Source organism: Pristiophorus japonicus, chromosome 19, assembly GCF_044704955.1.
Source record: "Pristiophorus japonicus isolate sPriJap1 chromosome 19, sPriJap1.hap1, whole genome shotgun sequence".
Lineage (NCBI taxonomy): Eukaryota > Metazoa > Chordata > Chondrichthyes > Pristiophoridae > Pristiophorus > Pristiophorus japonicus.
The window spans coordinates 73883148-73905902 of record NC_091995.1 but is presented as its reverse complement, the minus strand read 5'-3'; the positions used below and the strand labels follow the sequence as shown (position 1 = coordinate 73905902).

The window sequence follows — 22755 nt, the reverse complement described above, 5'->3', positions numbered from 1 at the left end:
AGAGACACCACACAGGGAGAGAGACACCCACAGGGAGAGAGACACCCACAGGGAGAGAGACACCCCACAGGGAGAGAGACACCTACAGGGAGAGAGACACCCCACAGGGAGAGAATAACCCAAAGGGAGAGAGACATCCCATAGGGAGAGAGACACACCACGGGGAGAGATGGACACCCACAGGGAGAGAGACACACCACAGGGAGCGAGACACCCACAGGGAGCGAGACACCCACAGGGAGAGAGACACCCCACAGGGAGAGAGACACCCCACAGGGAGAGAAACAGCCACAGGGAGAGAGGCACCCCACAGGGAGAGAGACACCCCACAGGGAGAGAGACACCCACAGGAAGAGAGACACGCCGCAGGGAGCGAGACACCTCGCAGGGAGAGAGACACCCACAGGGAGAGAGAGACCCCACAGGGAGAGAGACACCCACAGGGAGAGAGACACACCACAGCAAGAGAGACACCACACAGGGAGAGAGACACCCCACTGGGAGAGAGACACCCCATAGGGAGAGAGACACCCACAGGGAGAGAGACACCCCACAGGGAGAGAGACACACCACAGGGAGAGTGACACCCACAGGGAGAGAGACACCCCAGAGGGAGAGAGACACCCACAGGGAGAGAGACACCCCACAGGGAGAGAGACACCTACAGGGAGAGAGACACCCCACAGGGAGAGACACCCACAGGGAGAGAGACATCCCATAGGGAGAGAGACACACCACAGGGAGAGATGGACACCCACAGGGAGAGAGACACACCACAGGGAGCGAGACACCCACAGGGAGCGAGACAGCCACAGGGAGAGAGACACCCCACAGGGAGAGAGACACCCCACAGGGAGAGAAACAGCCACAGGGAGAGAGACACCCCACAGGGAGAGAGGCACCCCACAGGGAGAGAGACACCCACAGGAAGAGAGACACGCCGCAGGGAGCGAGACACCTCGCAGGGAGAGAGACACGTACAGGGAGAGAGACACCCACAGGGAGGGAGACATCCCACAGGGAGAGAGACACCCCACAGGGAGAGAGACACCCACAGGGAGAGCGACACCTACAGGGAGAGAGACACCCACAGGGAAAGAGACACCTACAGGGAGAGAGACACCCCACAGGGAGAGAGACACCTACAGGGAGAGAGACACACCACAGGGAGAGAGAGACACCACACAGGGAGAGAGACACCCACAGGGAGAGAGACACCTACAGGGAGAGAGACACCCACAGGGAGAGAGACACCCCACATGGAGAGAGACATCCCACAGGGAGAGAGACACCCCACAGGGAGAGAGACACCCCACAGGGAGAGACACCCACAGGGAGAGAGACACACCACAGGGAGTGAGAGAGACACCTGTAGGGAGAGAGACACCCCGCAGGGAGAGAGAGACACCCAACAGGGAGAGAGACACACCACAGGGAGAGATGAGACACACCACAGGGAGAGATGGACACCCACAGGGAGCGAGACACCCACAGGGAGCGAGACACCCACAGGGAGAGAGACACCCCACAGGGAGAGAGACACCCCACAGGGAGAGAAACAGCCACAGGGAGAGAGACACCCCACAGGGAGAGAGGCACCCCACAGGGAGAGAGACACCCCACAGGGAGAGAAGCACCCACAGGAAGAGACACGCCGCAGGAAGCGAGACACCTCGCAGGGAGAGAGACACCCACAGGGAGAGAGAGACCCCACAGGGAGAGAGACACCCACAGGAAGAGAGACACCCCACAGCGAGAGAGACACCCACAGGGAGAGAGACACCCACAGGGAGAGAGACACCCACAGGGAGAGAGACACCACACAGCGAGAGAGACACCACACAGGGAGAGAGACACCCACAGGGAGAGAGACACCCACAGGGAGAGAGACACCCCACAGGGAGAGAGACACCTACAGGGAGAGAGACACCTCGCAGGGAGAGAGACACCCACAGGGAGAGAGAGACCCCACAGGGAGAGAGACACACCACAGGGAGCGAGACACCCACAGGGAGCGAGACACCCACAGGGAGAGAGACACCCCACAGGGAGAGAGACACCCCACAGGGAGAGAAACAGCCACAGGGAGAGAGGCACCCCACAGGGAGAGAGACACCCCACCGGGAGTGAGACACCCACAGGAAGAGAGACACGCCGCAGGGAGCGAGACACCTCGCAGGGAGAGAGACACCCACAGGGAGAGAGAGACCCCACAGGGAGAGAGACACCCACAAGGAGAGAGACACCCCACAGCGAGAGAGACACCACACAGGGAGAGAGACACCCCACTGGGAGAGAGACACCCCATAGGGAGAGAGACACCCACAGGGAGAGAGACACCCCACAGGGAGAGAGACACACCACAGGGAGAGTGACACCCACAGGGAGAGAGACACCCCAGAGGGAGAGAGACACCCACAGAGAGAGAGACACCCCACAGGGAGAGAGACACCTACAGGGAGAGAGACCCCCCCACAGGGAGAGACACCCACAGGGAGAGAGACATCCCATAGGGAGAGAGACACACCACAGGGAGAGATGGACACCCACAGGGAGAGAGACACACCACAGGGAGCGAGACACCCACAGGGAGCGAGACACCCACAGGGAGAGAGACACCCCACAGGGAGAGAGACACCCCACAGGGAGAGAAATAGCCACAGGGAGAGAGACACCCCACAGGGAGAGAGGCACCCCACAGGGAGAGAGACACCCACAGGAAGAGAGACACGCCGCAGGGAGCGAGACACCTCACAGGGAGAGAGACACCCACAGGGAGAGAGAGACCCCACAGGGAGAGAGACACCCACAGCGAGAGAGACACCACACAGGGAGAGAGACACCACACAGGGAGAGAGACACCCACAGGGAGAGAGACACCCCACAGGGAGAGAGACACCCCATAGGGAGAGAGACACCCACAGGGAGAGAGACACCCACAGGAAGAGAGACACGCCGCAGGGAGCGAGACACCTCGCAGGGAGAGAGACACCACAGGGAGAGAGACACCCCACAGGGAGAGAGACACACCACAGGGAGAGAGACACCACACAGGGAGAGAGACACCCACAGGGAGAGAGACACCCCACAGGGAGAGAGACACCCCATAGGGAGAGAGACACACACAGGGAGAGAGACACCCCACAGGGAGAGAGACACACCACAGGGAGAGAGACACCCACAGGGAGAGAGACACCCACAGGGAGGGAGACACCCCAGAGGGAGAGAGACACCCACAGGGAGAGAGACACTCCACAGGGAGAGAGACACACCACAGGGAGAGAGACACCCCCAGGGAGAGAGACACCCACAGGGAGAGAGACACCTACAGGGAGAGAGACACACAGGGAGAGAGACACACCACAGGGAGAGAGACACCCACAGGGAGAGAGACACCTACAGAGAGGGAGACACCCACAGGGAGAGAGACACCCCACAGGGAGAGAGACACCCACAGGGAGTGAGACACACCACAGGGAGAGAGAGACACACCCACAGCGAGAGAGACACCACACAGGGAGAGAGACACACAACAGGGACAGAGACACCCACAGGGAGAGAGAGACACCCTACATGGAGAGAGACACCCACATGGAGAGAGACACCCACAGGGAGAGAGACACCCCACAGGGAGAGAGACACCCCACAGGGAGAGAGAGACACCCACAGGGAGAGAGACACCCCACAGGGAGAGAGACACCCACAGGGAGAGAGACACCCCAGAGGGAGAGAGACACCCACAGGGAGGGAGACACCCCACAGGGAGGGCGACACACCACAGGGAGAGAGACACCCCACAGGGAAAGAGACACCCACAGGGAGAGAGACACCCCACAGGGAAAGAGACACCCCACAGGGAGAGAGACACCCCACAGGGAGAGATACCCACAGGGAGAGAGACACACCACAGGGAGAGAGAGAGACACCCGCAGGGAGAGAGACAACCCGCAGGGAGAGAGACACCCCACAGGGAGAGACACCCACAGGGAGAGAGACACACCACAGGGAGAGAGACACCACAGGGAGAGAGACACACCACAGGGAGAGAGACACACCCACAGGGAGAGAGACACCCACAGCGAGAGAGACACCACACAGGGAGAGAGACACACCACAGGGAGAGAGACACCCCACAGGGACAGAGACACCCACAGGAAGAGAGACACCCTACATGGAGAGAGACAGCCACAGGGAGAGAGACACCCCACAGGGAGAGAGACACCCCACAGGGAGAGAGAGACACCCACAGGGAGAGAGACACACCACAGGGAGAGAGAGACACCCACAGGGAGAGAGACACACCACAGGGAGAGACACCCCACAGGGAGAGAGACACCCAGAGGGAGAGACACCTCACAGCGAGAGAGACACCACACAGGGAGAGAGACACCCACAGGGAGAGAGACACCTACAGGGAGAGAGACACCCACAGGGAGAGAGACACCCCACAGGGAGAGAGAGAGACACCCACAGGGAGAGAGACACCCCACAGGGAGAGGGACAGCCCACAGGGAGTGTTGTAGGAAGTAGGCACCTGCAGAATATATCAAAACACTAGGCATTAGGCACCTGCTAAATATATCTAAACTCATATAAGTTTAAAGTGGCCACACATAAAATGGCTGCCCAGGCATGATGGGAAATCAGGTAGTCAAGCTGTGAACTATTGACTGAGCAATGACCGAGCAATAACCCTGTGAGGCCCACTACCAGGAATGCCTTGGATGCAGGATAAGAATAATAAACCAATTAATTCCCCAGGAAGAAAGAGATAAGGAGAGAACCCATCTCCTGTAAACAAGGTCATAAACCAATTATTTCCCCAAGAAGAAAGAGATAGGAAGAGAACCTATCTCCTGTAACAATAACCGAACATGTAGTTCCTGAGACACCAGGGGAATTCTATTGGGTTAAAAGAACCTATATGTAATCTATAATCGTTGTGATTGGCTTGTGTCCAGCCGTGATGGGCTGAGTAACTGTAGTAAACTGTTTTAACTGTTGTAAAACATATAAAAGTCCATGTAACCCTTTGTTCTGTGGAGAGAAGCCTGGATTCAGTCCTGAGACTTCCTCCCCGCTGAGCGTTAATAAAGGCCGCATCTGGCGTTGAACCGACTCTGAGTGTTGAGTGATTCTTCTGAGAAAACATTCACACTAACAGTGGCGTAGTCAACGGGATTTCCCGGAGTCGCTGGACGCCCTTGGAAAAACCCGGGTGAGTATAAAAAACAATTTTTAAGTATAAAGGGTGCGGAAGGTGGAAGCTGGTCGATCGACACGAGGAGACGGTCTAATATCTCAAACGCCTAGCTTGAGCCTGAATTAAGAGGACTTTTTTCCCACGTGACGGCCAGGAACCAAGTAGGCGTAGGAAACACACTTAGACCGTGGGATCGTGATACCGAGAAACATCTTCCGGACCCAGTAGTGTAATTTGAAATACCCCGGGGTGGAACCAAGCGGTGTACAGCGGCTAACGGAATCCAAACCTGTGAACAGGGTCGGACCAACGGGCCGAGCGGTGGTAGGTAGTCGTTAAGGAGGCTTAGAGCACTGCGGGAATTGCTTAAACGCGTTTTTAAGAATTGTATAAGTTTGTGTAACAGCAGAACTTGTGACCTGACAGTAGCTAGGAGACGGTTTACTACAAGTTACGCTAGGTAGAAAGCGGACCTCTAAGAGTAGATACCGAACGGATCTAGTCCTACCCAGGAATGGCCATGAAAGCAAGTAAACTGAGTGGGGATCAGAAGGGTCCCTTACCCGCCATCTGGCGGGAAAGCAAAAGAAACTAATCGAGAAAATGATTAGAGCAGGGTGGGATCCTCAGGACCTGCCAGCAGCCCAACTGGAATGGTGGGAGAAGGAACGGAAAGTCAAAAAGAAAAAAAGGCTGTGGTCTTGATACTGCGAGCCCATGTAAATTAACATAGGAAGCTAAGATTTTAAAAAAACTGATGGTGATTGTCTTAAGTGAAGTATGGAAGAGGAATAGAGCCGGCTTAAAAAAAGAGAGACTTTTGTGAACGTCTGTTTTAAATGAGAAGTGCCTGTGTGATTTTGTGACTGCGGAATGAATTTTTATGTTGTCATGTTTCTGAAAACCTGGTTGGAAGAGGAATGCAAATGTCTGTTTATTTTAGCTAACCCTTTGTAGTGTTGTCCTGTATGTGGGAAGTTTTAAGACATTTAAGTTAGAAACGCAGGTGTGGATTTATTCGGATGATAAGTTACAGAGCTAGGAAAGTAAACAAATGTATAAAGGATAGGTTTGTTGAGCAAAAGATTTATTTGACACGCTCACTTACTTGCCGAAAGAAAACATGCAACGATTGATTGGGTTGAAAGACATAAATTTAGTCTCGGAATGAGATAAAGAGTGCTTTAAAAAAAAAGAGCTTCTAGCAAAAAAAAAAGTTTTAAATAAAGATTGAAATTACAAAGTTTGAATTGGGATTTTGAGATATTCAGAGAAGGCACAGAAAATACTGAGGTGGATTCAAAAAAAAAATTATTAAATTAAATCTGATCAGGTCAAACTTCTGGGCGAGTGGCGAGCTATCTGCGAAGGTGTAAAAGGGACTTTTGGAAAATGTTAAAAACAGCAAGCTTTAGTAATGACTTTGAAACTGGAGCATTTTGAGATAACGAAAGGCAGCCCTCAAACTCTCAAAGCTGGACTCCATTCCAGTTATGGAGAAAAAGAAAAAGATAAAGACGCCACTTTGAAAGTAAACAAATGATTTTAAATTAACAACTTTATGGAGGTACGAACCCTCCGTGTAAAATACAAGACCTAATTTGAAGAAAGAAAAAAAAAGATGTAACGGACTAAATGGAAAAAGACATAACTTACTAAATACTAGTTGATGTTTGCTGTGAAAAAGATATTGGTTTAATTAGAAAAAGAAAAAAATTTTTGAAGAGGTAAAAAAACACTCAACATTATGAGAAAGTTTCAATGCAGTTTGAAAAGATTTCCAAAATGGACAGTGTTTATCAAGAAAAGTCCCGAACAGTCTAAACAAGCAGGAGGGTTTTGAAGATCTAAGCTATGCGAACTCAGCACAGAGAAAAAAAAAACTGGGAATTAGAGAATCTTACTGAATTCTTAAATTCTTATAGAAAATGGAACTGGCACAGAAGTTTAGATTTTTAAAAAAAACTAAAAAACAAAATTAAAAAAAAAATTCTTTGGCAAGTACTTGAATTAGAAGTTAAGAAAACATTGGAGTTTACTCTAATGATTTCTGCTGTTTAACGGATTCCTAATTTCGAAGCCAGTTTTGAAGGCACAAAGACTTTTTTTTTCCAGATGATTACGTGAAGTCACGTAATGACATCAGGTCTTCTTACAAACCTGGAAAGGAGTTAACCCTTTCCATTGACAGCCGTTTTATACTGAACATTATTAATTTGGATTTCTTAATGGAAAAAAAAGACTCACCTAACAGAGGAAATAAAAATAAAAACAGAACTAGCTTATGTAATTGAAGAGTTAAAAGCTGAGATAAACAGGCTGGAAGAGATAACGGGACTAGATGGATAGCCAGAGCACCATCACCTATGGCAATAGAGCCAATGTACCCCACGGTGGGTAGGTGTAGTCCACAAACCCAACCTAACGGTAAAGCAGACAACGATGTTCGGAGGAATAGCTTTGACCTTGGTCATAATAGGAGTTTGGGTAATATTTAAGTGGGTAAAGACACGGGTGCACGCCCCACAGATTCAACTCAAAATGGTTCGATTATAACCTTGTGCTTCTGATTTTGCAGGGTGACAGGGACACTCGTAGAGCAAAAAACTTAACCCCTGGTGACGACCAGGCTGTCTGTTTAAAATTACAGATAATACTTACCGGAATGGGAATACGAACGGCGTTACTCATAATATGGATAGCCCTGCGACATGCACGTACCCTGGGCAACACCGACGGACAGCAGAGCACGCTGGAAATAAACAACTACATGAACTATGGAGTCTTGTTTAATTTAACGGATGGAATGTGCATCCCAGCAGCCAAGGACTGGAGCAAGGACAGGACTTATTTTAATGCATGGTTACAAGTGAATCCTAATAAGAATCCTAATAAGAATAAGAGTATATGTACAGTGCTCCACGGGTATAAGGAGCAGCTGCATTAAACGGAGGGATGTCAAAGGGCCCGATGAATGTACTTTCGGCATAATTTGCGCGCCTCCGGGACAATCCCAGCAATCAGTCATCCGCAAAAAGGGAATGGGGCTGTGTGGGTATTACGAGGAGGCGGGGGCGGCTGCAATATCATTGTATGTATGTTTCTCACCCCCTCCAACACCGTGCCCCATAAGAACCACTACATTGCCCGAGGAACTGCCTTGTCCCATAACTACTAAGGGACCAGAAAATGGGATTGTAATGTACAACGAAGGGGAATTATTGTATGATAATGTTAAACATGAAATTGTGTCCGTCCTGATCAATATTTCAGGCATCCAGATGCCGGAATACTGTACAGAACAGTCAAGGAAAATGTACAATGTATTAAGTAAAGTTGTAATGCAGCAGGCTGCCGATGCAATGGGTGCCAGTAGGTTCCGGGGACAGGGGTTAGCCCCCAGGATGAAGAGGGAACTAGTTAATGATGTTGCTACCGTTTTCAATACAGGGACCTCCGTAGTGAACTCGATAGATATATAAATGAGAGGGTGGAACAGCTTAGAGGGGGATGAAGGGGTTATTAGAGAGGGTGGAGCAAAACCAGGAAGACCAAGCCAACCTAGGAAAGGAGGGTGCCAAAATCCAGTTGGATGGCATCTCAGTCCTGGAAGCTCACGCCAAAACCATCAATCACCTCATTGATAGAGAAAAAGAAGATACAGGAAAACAAAGACAAGGGCAACTCTGTCACGCTTATGGTCTGTGGATGGTGGGACAGATCCGCCACAATCTCGACCAGATCCAACGCGGGGAAGTACCCGATTGGATAGACAGTTCACATTTAGCTCAGTTGGCTAACCAGAGGGGGACACTGGATAATTGTACTCTGAAGGGACTGACCCGGGTATACCCAGCCATTCCAGATTGCCAGATGAGTAGGAATACTGGGATAGGGATAGTCTTGATGATCCCTATAGCCACGCCAGACTCAGGGCCATTTCCCCTATACCAACTAGAGAATATCGGAGTAATACGGGAAAACGTCTCCATACATTACTATCTGACCACCACCTCCGCCGTTCGACGAAACAACCTACTTACCGGGATTTCCCTAGCGGATTGCAAACAAAAGGGGGAAATCACAGTATGCCCTCACCCGGTGGGCCGAGGGGAGCTAGACGAATGCAGGTTTAACCGTACTGACGGGTGCGTACTAGAAATAGTGCCCGCACACATGCACTTCGCGAGGGCAGGCTACGGAGGAAAGGGAAAATACTGCGTCTCTACCACAGAGCGTTCATACCAGTATAATGACCTGCAGTGCCCTATACCACAGCCAAACTTTTGCTTTACACCACTACGACCTGTCGCGATCGGGCAAGCGCATATCACCCAGGTTAGACGCCGGAAGTCCGAAGTTATTGATGTAACCGATCAGCTCCACGATCATTTACAGGATTATGACGAGCCAGATCAGGTCCCTATCCCACATCTAACTGAAGTATTACGGGAATTGAGGCTCAGGGTGGGTCAATCCGTAAAACTCTACCACCAACTGCAAACTAAAATCAAAGTACTGGAAAAAGATATCGATGTAGACTTACAAAGTCAGAGTTGGTGGAGGAAGGTCTGGGACTGGGGAATAAATGTGAACATCCATCCATGGATTCAAATAATTTCACACATACTGGTCGGGATACAATTGATCTTAGCGATTGGGCATAATGGCCTGCCAGGCATGCAGACACCACGCACAGCAAAGAGGGACAAATCACCGTTCCCCGGATACTAAACAAGCCTGTTTGATAAGGGGTCAGGAGGATTTGGCCTTTGTCAATTTAATTTAAGCAACCGGGACTCCTGAAACCGCATGACTGGCCAGCACGTTGAGGCAGGGAGTACCGGGCCGTGCACAAAAATCTAGTAAAGGTAGAACGGTCGGTTAAAAGGGGACTAGGACTAGTCCCTTTACTGAAAGGGGGAGTTGTTGTAGGAAGTAGGCACCTGCAGAATATATCTAAACTCATATAAGTTTAAAGTGGCCACACATAAAATGGCTGCCCAGGCATGATGGGAAATCAGGTAGTCAAGCTGTGAACTATTGACTGAGCAATGACCGAGCAATAACCCTGTGAGGCCCACTACCAGGAATGCCTTGGATGCAGGATAAGAATAATAAACCAATTAATTCCCCAGGAAGAAAGAGATAAGGAGAGAACCCATCTCCTGTAAACAAGGTCATAAACCAATTATTTCCCCAAGAAGAAAGAGATAGGAAGAGAACCTATCTCCTGTAACAATAACCGAACATGTAGTTCCTGAGACACCAGGGGAATTCTATTGGGTTAAAAGAACCTATATGTAATCTATAATCGTTGTGATTGGCTTGTGTCCAGCCGTGATGGGCTGAGTAACTGTAGTAAACTGTTTTAACTGTTGTAAAACATATAAAAGTCCATGTAACCCTTTGTTCTGTGGCGAGAAGCCTGGATTCAGTCCTGAGACTTCCTCCCCGCTGAGCGTTAATAAAGGTCGCATCTGCCGTTGAACCGACTCTGAGTGTTGAGTGATACTTCTGAGAAAACATTCACACTAACAGGGAGAGACACCGACAGGGAGAGAGACACACCACAGGGAGAGAGAGACACCCACAGGGAGAGAGACACCCCAGAGGGAGAGAGACACCCCACAGGGAGAGACACCCACATGGAGAGTGACACCCCACAGGGAGAGAGAGACACCCACAGGGAGAGAGACACCCCACAGGGAGAGAGACACCCACAGGGAGAGAGACACACCACAGGGAGAGACACCCCACAGGGAGAGAGACACACACAGGGAGAGAGGCACTCACAGGGAGAGAGACACCCCACAAGGAGAGAGAGACACCCACAGGGAGAGAGACACACCACAGGGACAGAGACACCCACAGGGAGAGACACCCCACAGGGAGAGAGACACCCACAGGGAGAGAGACACACCACAGGGAGAGACACCCCACAGGGAGAGAGACACCCACAGGGAGAGAGACACACCACAGGGAGAGACACCCCACAGGGAGAGAGACACCCACAGGGAGAGAGGCACTCACAGGGAGAGAGACACCCACAGGGAGAGAGACACCCCACAGGGAGAGAGACACCCCACAGGGAGAGACACCCACAGGGAGAGAGAGACACCCACAGGGAGAGACACCCCACAGGGAGAGAGAGACACCCACAGGGAGAGAGACACCCCACAGGGAGAGAGGCACTCACAGGGAGAGAGACACCCCACAGGGAGCGAGACACCCACAGGGAGAGAGACACCCCACAGGGAGAGAGACACCCACAAGGAGAGAGACACACCACAGGGAGCGACACCCACAGGGAGAGAGACACCCACAGGGAGAGAGACACCCCACAGGGAGAGACACCCACAGGGAGAGAGACACACCACAGGGAGAGAGAGACACCCACAGGGAGAGAGACACCCACAGGGAAAGAGACACCCACAGGGAGAGACACACCACAGCGAGAGACACCCCACAGCGAGAGACACCCACAAGGAGAGAGACACCCCCAGGGAGAGATACACCCGCGACCGCCCTAAGTGGAGGAAGCGCATCCGGGAGGGCGCTGAGCACCTCGAGTCTCGTCGCCGAGAGCGTGCAGAAAACAAGCGCAGGCAGCGGAAGGAGCGTGTGGCAAACCTGTCCAATCCTCCCTTTCCTCCAACCACTGTCTGTCCCACCTGTGACAGAGACTGTAATTCCCGTATTGGACTGTTCAGTCACCTGAGAACTCACTTTTAGAGTGGAAGCAAGTCTTCCTCGATTCCGAGGGACTGTCTGTGAGATGATGGTGGGAGACGTAAAACCTGGAAGTGAAAATGAGTTGCACTCATAGATTCGGACCCGCTGAGCTGACTTCCGGGTTTTGCCGAGCAATTCCTCACCCCCAATGAAGCCACCTTCAGATTAATATCAGGGCCATTGGGGTGGGAAATTCGGCCGTGCCTCTGTTGCGCCGTTAATCCAGTCGGGGCGGTAAATTTTGCACCGGGAAATGATTTGCGTCTTCAGTCGCAAAACTCACCAGCCGGGCCCTGGGTGTGGGACGGAGTGCTAAGGGAGACGTTCCACACCTCTCTCAGGGTGTTCGGCCGGCTGAGCATGGGAAAATCCCGAGCTAAACAGCCAACCTCGGAGCACCCTAAGGGAGGCTTCCCCGGGGGAAAAAAATTGGCAAAAAACACCAAAAAACATTCCCAATACCTTACTGACACCACATCCACATAAATCGCAAAATAAAAACCAATCACACTTACCTCAGAGCAACATTCCTTCCCTCACTGAGGCCGCTACAGCTCGGGCCGCCCGCTTTCACAGGCAATCCCACTAGGGGGCGCTGCGGATCGCTACAGATCGCGCGCGAAACAAGTATCGAGACGGTGTTGTAACCAGGGGGGTTGCACACCGGCTCGCCTTCCCCCCCGGGCGGTATTGTTCCGCACCCCACTGCAAAACCGGCACCGAATGTCCCCACGGGGCGCTGGAAGCTGGTCACCCGCTCAGAAGTGATTTCCGCTATCATTACCGCCCCTCTGGGGCGCAAACAGGGGCGAGAGCAGACCGAAAATCCTGCCCATCATGTTGTAGAACCAACAGGGGGAACATTATTAGCGTTAGTAACGAGCCAAAATTAATTCATATTCTGAGAGTAAGGCAGCATCTTACACAGTGACCATAACATGATAGAGTTTGACATTAAGTTTGAGAAGGAGAAAGGTCACATACTAATCAAGGTTTAAAACTTATGGCTGACTTCGAAGGAAGCTGAGCATATTAAACCGGGCTGAGCGGTTAACAGGTAAACTTACAAAATACAGTGGGAGGTATTCAAAGATGTATTTCGTACAATGCAAGAGCAGTTCATAGCCCTAAAGAGCAAAAGTTCTACTTGTACAGTCAAGCAACCATGGTCAACATACGGGGCAGGACGGTGTATAAAATTGAAGGAAGTGACTTACACAAATGCTAAGAAAAGTGGTAATCCAGTGGACCGGGAAATATAGAAAGAACAAAAGAGACACAAAGAGAAAGCTTCCTCACCACCGAGGTTAGACTGACTGGCCTGTAGTTGTTGGGTTTATCTTTACACCCTTTTTTGAACAATGGTGTAACATTTGCAATTCTCCAGTCCTCTGGCAGCATCCCCGTATCCAAGGAGGATTGGAAGATTATGGCCAGTACCTCCGTGAGTTCTTTCTTCACGTCCCTCAGTGTCCTAGGATGCATCCCATCCGGTCCTGGTGACTTATCTACTTTAAGTACAGCCAGCCTTTCTGATACCTCATCTTTATCAATTTTTATCCCATCCAATATCTCAACTACCTCCTCTTTCACTATGACTTTGGCAGCATCCTCTTCCTTGGTGAAGACAGATGCAAAGTACTCATTTAGTACCGGAGCCATGCCCACTGCCTCCATACGTAGGTCTCCTTTTTGGTCCTTAATCAGCCCCATCCCTCCTCTTACTACCCATTCACTATTTATATGCCCGAAGAAGACGTTTGGATTCCTTTTTATGTTAGCTTCCAGTCTATGTTTATATTCATTTTCACAGCAGAAGGTGATAAAATACCAGTGATAGAAGGGAAACTGAATAATTCAAGGGGAGGGATGTATTTGATTCAATATAAGTAAAAAAAAGTGTTAATGGAGAAAAGAATGGGACTGAAGATTGACAAATCTCCAGAATCTGATGGTTTCCACCCCAGGGTGTTAGAAGAAGTGGGTGTGGCAATTGCAGATGCATTAGTCATTATCTTTCAAAGCTCATTAGGTTGAAAATTTGTTAACATCACTCCATTATTGAAGTAGGGTAGGAAAGCAAAAGCAGGTAACCACAGGCCAGTCAGTTTAACGTTAGTTTTGGGGAAGTTATGAGAATCTGTCATTAGGGACAGAGTGACTGAGCACTTGAACAAATATGAGCTGGTCAGAGAGAGCCACATGGCTTTTTTGCTGAGGTTATTGATAAAGAAGTGACTGTGGATGTTAGCTACATGGATTTCTGGAAGACATTTGATAAGGTTCCACACAAGAGCTTTTTAGATAAATGAGAGCGCACGGAATTTGAGGTAGCCTTTTAACTTGGGCTGGAAATTGTTTGGGAGGTAGGAGACAAGAGAATGGGGACTAAAGGATACAGAGTTTGATTGGTGGGATGTGACCAGTGGTGGTCCTAGTGCCCGGTTAGTGAGAGAGAGGGGACCCCCGGGGTCCTAGTGCCCAGTTAGTGAGGGAGAAGGGGCCCCGGGGTCCTAGTGCCCGGTTAGTGAGGGAGAGGGGGAGAGGGAACCCCTGGGATCCTAGTGCCCGGTTAGTGAGTGAGAGGGGGCCTCCGGGATCCTAGTGCCCGGTTAGTGAGGGAGAGGGGGAGAGGGAACCCCTGGGATCCTAGTGCCCGGGTGTGTGAGGGAGAGGGGGAGAGGGAACCCCTGGGGTCCTAGTGCCCGGTGTATGAGAGAGAGAGGGCCCCCGGGGTCCTAGTGCCCAGGTGTGTGAGGGAGAGGGGACAGAGGGAACCTCCGGGGTCCTAGTGCCCAGTGTGTGAGGGAGAGGGGGCCTCCGGGGTCCTAGTGCTTGGTTAGTGAGGGAGAGGGGGAGAGATCCCAGGGTCCTAGTGCTGGAGTTAGTGAGGGAGAGCGGGAGAGGGGGAGAGGGAGTCCCCCTGTTCTGATGCCTCAAAAAGTCATCATATTTATTGGATGAAGGAATAGAGTTGTATATCCAAGCTGGAGACAGAAGGGGCAGTAAGTAGTGCAGATGGGAGCAGGAAGGTGCAAAGAGAGAGGGACAGATTATGTGAGTGGGACAAACTGTGGCAAATGGATTTCAACTTGGGAAAGTGTGAGGTCATCCACTTTAGACCCATGAAAGATGAAGCTGAGTATTTTCTAAATGGTGGGAAACTAGGAACTGTGGAGGAGCAGAGAGATTTGGGGGTCCAAGTGCACAAGTCAATCATTAAAAGCTCGCAGACAGATACAAAGAGCAATTAAAAAGGATAATGGATATGAATATATGAAGATAGGAAATTGATGGGCTGGAAAAGCCCAGCTGGTCCATCGAGCCTGCCCCACACCATGATGGCCGGACCAAACACCTCTTCCCTCATAATCCCAGTGCAAGTGTATCGGACGAGGACAGGATTGGACTGTTCTGAACCATTGTGAATGAATAGTCTCTCTATACTCGGCATTTAGTTGGACTTTTATCTCAAGGTGAGGCGAGGTGGTGGAGTACAAAGTGAGGAACGTTATGCTTTAGTTGTACAGAGCCTTGGCCGGACTCCGTCTGGAGTACAGCGTTCAGTTTTGGGCACCGAGCCTCAAGGAATCAGATATTGCTCTTGGAGGGGCTGAAGCACAGATTCACCAGAATGATAAAACATTGAGGGGTGATCTGGTCGAGTTGTTTCGAGTGTTATAGACTTTGATACGGTACATATGGAGAAACTATTTCCTCTGGTGGGCCAATCAAGAACAAGGGGCCAAAATCTCGGCATTCTGGGCGTTCAGGAGCTAAAATCTGGAAGTACTTTTTCCACACAAAGGGCAGCAGAAACCTGGAACTCTCTCCCTCAATTGATGCGAGGACAATTGGAGCTTTCTTGGTGAGGGGGTGAAGGGATGTGGAGCTAGGGCGGGTAAATGGAGCCAAGGTGTCGATCGGCCATGATCGAATTAAATGGCGGAGCAGGCTCATTCCGCTTTACCACTCTCTTTCTCCTGCAAGTTTGTTTTCATATTCCTTTTTCCACCTCTTACTTCCTTTGTAGCTTTCTATAGCTCTCCCAGACCATCGGATTCCCACTTACCTTTGCATTTGTGCCAGCCTCTCGCTCCTGTCTCTTACCTCATTGACTATGTTTAACTGCACAAGTGCAGCCTTTGCCTTTTAGTGGCTTTGTATCACACCAAAGATTTCTTCCCGTTGTTTGTCTGTCGGTTTACCCATTAACAGTTCGGCCAGGTTTACTGCGGTTCATTCTAGTCTCATCCCTTTAAATCTGAAACCTTGGGTTTGAGACTCTCATTTCTCCCTCTCAAACTCCGTCATATCAGGGTCACTATTTGTAGGGCGATCCCTTACCGTCAGATTGTTAACTGGTTCAAAGTCGTGACTCGTCATTAAATCCACTACGTTCCCTTCTCAGTCCGAAAACACGGTGTTCCCGAAAACTGTCCCAAATACATTCGAGACATCACTCGCTCTGCTCTGCTCCTCCCAGTCTATGCGAAAATTAAATCTCCCATTTTAACCTTAAACTTAAAGTTCTTTTCCTCATATTTAAATCGCGACTTCGCGCCTCCCTATCTCTGTAAGAAGAGGTGTGAAGTCATGCATTTTGGTCGGAAGAATGAGGAGAGGCAATACGCACTAAACGGTACAATTTTAAAGGGGGTGCAGGAACAGAGAGACACACTCAAATCTTTGAAGGAAAAAGCTGTTTAAGAAAAAAGCACATGGGATTCTTGGCTTTATAGATAGAGGCAGAGCACAAAAGCAAGGATGTTATGCTAAACCTTTCTAAATCAGTGGTTAGGCCTCAGCTGGAGTATTGTGTCCAATTCTGAGCACCACATTTCAAGGAAGGATGTCCAGGCCTTGGGGAGGAGGTTTACCAGAATGGAACCAGAGATGAGGGACTTTAGTGATGTGGAGAGACTGGAGAAGCTGGGATTGGTTTCCTTAGAGCAGAGAAGGTTAAGGGGAGATTTAATAGAGGTGTTCAAAATTCCTAGAGGTTTTGATAAACAAGAAGAATCTGTTTCCACTGGCAGCAGGGCCAGTAACCAGAGGACACAGATTTAAGATAATTGGCAAAAAAACCAGAGGGAAGATGAGAATTATTTTACACAGCGAGTTGTTACAATCTGAAAGGACGGTGTAATGTATGCCCCAGTGAGGATGCTCACAGGTTTGTAGAGCTCTTGAGCTGTGAGTGGCTTAGCCAGTCACGTGATGTTCACAAGACTCAATAAAACCCCAGCCAGTTGGGTTCGGGGGATCCACGATGAGGCAGGTGGTTGTGAGCCTGGTGGATGAACTGGTAATGTGTAGTGCGATTGTTAAACCTTTGTTATTAAACCAACTAGTTCTTAATAGCAATGTGTTGCTATGAATTCTTAAGCAAAAACCCATGAAGCAAATACATTACAGGCGGTGGAAGCAGATTCAATACTAACTTTCAAAAGAGAACTGGATACATACTTGAAAAGGAAACATTTTCAGAGCTATGGGGAAAGAGCGGGGAGAGTGGGACTATTTGGATTGCTCTTTCAAAGAGCCGGCACAGGTACAATGGGCCAAATGGCCTCCTTCTGTGCTGTATGTTTCTAGGATTCAATCTCTAATGTTCTCCAGCCCCACAACTCTCCAACAGTTTAGAGTTCCTCCAAATGTGACCTCCTGTCCATACCGACTTCCTTCACCCAACCGTTGGCGGCAGTTTAGATCTCAACCTCTGGAATTCCCTCCCTCAACCTCTCTGCCTCTGCACCTCCTTTCTCTTTTCAGACTCTCCTTAAAACCCACCTCTTGGACCAAGCTCTCGACCGAACCTTCTAATATCTTCTTTGGCTTGCTGTTGATTTTTGTCTGATTGTGCTTCTGCGAAGCATCTTGGAACATTTTCTACATTATAAATGTGTTGTTGTTGTAAAATACTTAAAAGCACTAAACTAGCAGAGAGGTTAAGAATTCAGTCACACAAATCTTTAAAGTGGGAGGACAAGTTAATAAAGGTGTTACAAAAATATTCTGCCTCACCAAGGTCTTTCACCTCGGCACTGGAGGGAGATCTACCCACAGGCATCACACTGCCATTCAGTAATGTTTACGAATTAATTGGGCGTAGTTCTTACTGTAGGGTACATTTAACAGTGCCAGCCGTGGCTCAGTGGGCAGCACTCTCGCCTGAGTCAGAAGGTTGTGGGTCAAGTCCCACTCCAGAGACTTAAGCACATAAATTTAGGCTGACACTCCAATGCAGTGCTGAGGAAGTGCTGCACTGTTGGAGGTGCCGTCTTTCAGATGATACATTAAACCGAGGCCCCGTCTGCTCTCTCAGGTGGACGTAAAAGACCCTATGGCACTATTTCGAAGAAGAGCAGGGGAGTTATCCCTGGTGTCCTGGGGCCAATATTTATCCCTCAATCAACATAACAAAAAAACAGATGATCTGGTCATTATCACATTGCTATTTGTAGGAGCTTGCTGTGTGCAAATTGGCTGCCGTATTTCCTACATTACAACACTGACTACACTCCAAGAGTACTTCATTGGCTCTAAAGGGCTTTGTGACGTCTGGTAGTCATGAAAGGTGCTATATAAATGCAAGTAGATGCATTGGTGGTCATTTTCCAACATTCCATGGACTCTGGATCATTTCCTAAGGTTTGGAGGGTAGCTAATGTAACCCCACTTTTTAAAAAAGGAGGGGGAGAGAAAATAGGGAATTATAGACCGGTTAGCCTGGCATCGGTAATAGGGAAAATGTTGGAATCAATTATTAAGGATGTAATAGCAGCGCATTTGGAAGGCGGTGACAGGATCGGTCCAAGTCAGCATGGATTTATGAAAGGGAAATCATGCTTGACAAATCTTCTAGAATTTTTTGAGGATGTAACTACTAGAGTGGACAAGGGAGAACCACTGGATGTGGTGTATTTTGGACTTTCAAAAGGGTTTTGACAAGATCCCTCAAAAGAGATTAGTGTGCAAAATTAAAGCACATGGTATTGGGGGTAATGTATTGACGTGGATAGAGAACTGGTTGGCAGACAGGAAACAAAGAGTAGGCAGAAACGGGTCCTTTTCAGAATGGCAGGCAGTGACTAGTGGGGTACCGCAAGGTTCAGTGCTGGGACCCCAGCTATTTACAATATACATGAATGATTTAGATGAAGGAATTGAATGTAATATCGCCAAGTTTGCAGATGACACCAAGCTGGGTGGCAGTGTGAGCTGTGAAGAAGATGCTAAGAGGCTGCAGAGTGACTTGGACAGGTTAGGTGAGTGGGCAAATGCATGGCAGATGCAGGATAATGTATATAAATGTGAGGTTATCCATTTTGTGGCAAAAACAGGAAGACAGAATATTATCTGATTGGTGACAGATTAGGAAAAGGGGAGGTGCAATGAGACCTGGGTGTCATGGTACATCAATCATTGAAAGTTGGCATGCAGGTACAGCAGACGGTGAAGAAGGCAAATGGCATGTTGGCCTTCATAGCGAGAGGAGTTGAGTATAGGAGCAGGGAGGTCTTACTGCAGTTGTACAGGGCCTTGGTGAGGCCCCACCTGGAATATTGTGTTCAGTTTTGGTCTCCTAATCTGAGGAAGGACATTCTTGCTACTGAGGGAGTGCAGCGGAAGTTCACCAGACTGATTCCTGGGATGGCAGGACTGTCAGATGAGGACAGACTGGATCGACTGGGCCTGTATTCACTGGAGTTTAGAAGGATGAGAGGGGATCTCATAGAAACATCTAAAATTCTGACGGGACTGGACAGGTTAGATGCAGGAAGAATTTCCCGATGTTGGGGAAGTCCAGAACCAGGGGACATAGTCTTAGGATAAGGGGTAAGCCATTTAGGACTGAGATGAGGAGGAACTTTTTCACTCAGAGAGTTGTTAACCTGTGGAATTCCCTACCTCAGAGAGTTGTTGATGCCAGTTCGTTAGATATATTCAAGAGGGAGTTAGATATGGCCCTTGCGGCTAAAGGGATCAAGAGGTATGGAGGGAAAGCAGGAACAGGGTACTGAAGGAATGATCAGCCATGATCTTATTGAATGGTGGTGCAGGCTCGAAGGGCCGGATGGCCTACTCCTGCACCTATTTTCTATGTTTCTATGTAAGTGCCTTTGTGTGGACAGCAGATGAGGACAGGGTTGGCCTCCTCTAAGACGCCCCCCTGTAAATGAATAGTCTGTCTACACTCACACAGGCGTCAGCCGTGGTTCAGGGATAGCAATCTCACTTCTGAGTCAGAAGATCGGAGCTGCAAGTCCCACTCCAGGAACTTGAGCACATAATCCAGGCTGACACTCCAGGGCAGTTATGAGCCTTTAAACCGAGGCCCCAACTGCCCTCTCAGGTGGACGTAAAAGATCCCGTGGCACCCTTTGAAGAAGAGCCGGTGAGTTCTCCCCGGCGTCCTGGCCATCGTTTATTCCTCAACCAATGCCATTAAAACAGAGTAAATTAGTGATTAGCCTGAGGAGCCAGGAAGGCATCGCAAAAGCTGGTTTTCAGTGCACAATGCGCATGCGCTGAAAACCGGCTTTTCTGATCTGTGAAGCTGGAGCCTGACAAATCGCATGTATCTCAGGGGTGAGGACATTTGTAAGGGCAAGATTGTGGGATTTACCCATAGCTTGCCCATCAAATGTCTTCAAAACTCCTGCTCCTGATCAAAGCAGGCACATAGCATTTTAAAACATACAAAAATATAATTAAATTAAATTTTAAAAACACATTTTATTGTCAAAAACCCTGCCCACTAAGGTAAGTTTATTTTTAACCCTAATTACAAAACTTTTTTAAAAAATCGAAAAAATATATTTTTCTAAGGTATTTATTAACTTTAATTTCAATTAATTTTAATGATGTGAGGTGTGTTATTTTATTTTTATTATGGTGTGTAGTATGTTTGTTTTTTTTCTCATTGATAGCAATGAGAACTGGTAGATACGGAGCTCCCATTGCTATTAATGAGAGTGCTGTGGAATACTGTAGCTGATTGGCTGAGCACTCACACGTGACTGCACCGTCTGCGTGGGAACCTGGAGGACGGGAGCGCGCTCCGCAGTGCGGGAAGAGAAGGCCTCCCCACTGGAATCCCACGCTCCTCCGGGACCACCAGGTACATGCGTAGAAATGGTTCAGGTCGGAGGCAGTTGCCTGCGGGAAGCCTCCGACCGCTATTTCTGAGCCAGTATCTCATTGCTGTTGTGGGACCTTGCTGTGCACAAATTGGCTGCTATGGTTGCCTTCATTAAAAACAGTGGCTACACTTCAAAAATACTTCATTGCTTGTGAAGCGCTTTGGGATGTCCTGAGGTGGTGAGAGGGAAATATGTAAATGCAAGTTTGTTCTTTCTTCTGTCCTCTAGACTTTAGTTGGCTCTGGTTCTCGGAGCAATAGGCAGAGGTGGAACAGTACACCGGCAAGGAGAGAAGGTCAGGTGGAAAATTGACAGAAAATAAAGAAACAGACTCCCAGTAGCAACCTGTTTTTAAACAGAACACATTTATGCACTTTTCTTTCCACACCGTGTCCACTCCCCATATAAAACAAATTGTATTTTACCCATTGAGTTAAACATAGAAACATAGAAAGTAGGTGCAGGAGTAGGCCATTCGGCCCTTCGAGCCTGCATCACCATTCAATATGATCATGGCTGATCATGCAACTTCAGTACCCCATTCCTGCCTTCTCTCCATACCCCTTGGTCCCTTTAGCCGTAAGGGCCACATCTAACTCCCTTTTGAATATGTCCAACGAACTGGACTCAACAACCTTCATTACCTGTCCCTCAGCATCTATGAAACTTGTGAATCCCAAGGCTGTCCATGGGTCATTTGTCCACGTGTGCCGACCACGTTTGACCTGAAGTTACTGACCTTGCCATTTTGAAGGGTTGATCGAAGATATCCCAGGTCGGTGGTCGATTCTTCTCTCAAGGGGTATTTTCGATCCATCTGGAGAAAACAGTATCAACATTGCACAGTCGTTCCTAGGACCATGAACTGTGCAACTCCTCACCTCCCTCAATCTTCCATCCTTCCCACAATCCACAGGCTTTTATCACCCAATACGGGTGTCACCGACTCATTGCTTCATCTTAAGAACATAAGAATTAGGAGCAGAGTCGGCCATACGGCCCCTCGAGCCTGCTCCGCCATTCAATAAGATCATGGCTGATCATCGACCTCAACTCCACTTTCCCGCCCGATCTCCATATCCCTTGATTCCCCGAGACTCCAAAAATCTATGGATCTCAGCCTCTGGGGCAGAGAATCCCAGAGATTCACCCCTCTGAGTGAAGAAATTCCTCCTCATCTCTGTCTTAAATGGCCAAACCCTTATCCTGAGACTGTGACCCCCTAGTTCGACACACTCCAGCCCGGGTGAAACAACCTCTCAGCATCTACCCTGTCAATCCCTCCTCAGACTCTTGAATGTTTCAATGAGATCACCTCACATTCTTCTAAACTCCAGAGAGTGTAGGCCCATTCTACACAATCTCTCATCATAAGGCCGCCCTCTCATCCCAGGAATCAATCTAGTGAACAGTTGTTGCACTGCCTCCAAGGCAAGTATATCCTTCCTTAGATAAGGAGACCAAAACTGTGCACAATACTCCAGGTGTGGCCTCCCTCCTGTTCCTTTCAACCTTTGTGCATGGTGGCACTTGACCTTTCACCTTGACTTCTTATTAAAAAGTAAACAAGTGAGATGCATTGAGTTTGTGTTTCCATAAGAGGTCTGCTTGTGTTGCTGTGGCTCAGTGGGTAGCACACTTGCCTCTCTGTCAGAAGGTCATGGGTTC

General features: G+C 49.1%; 1 protein-coding gene across 1 annotated transcript in view; it reads right to left on the bottom strand.

Moving 5' to 3' along the window:
- LOC139230265 (uncharacterized) overlaps positions 1–22755 on the bottom strand; it is a 209895-nt gene that overhangs the window by 39836 nt on the left and 147304 nt on the right. The window contains exon 8 of the mRNA XM_070862095.1: positions 21827–21904. Within this exon, the coding sequence (XP_070718196.1) occupies positions 21827–21904 (78 nt within the window). The remainder of the gene's footprint in view (positions 1–21826; positions 21905–22755) is intronic.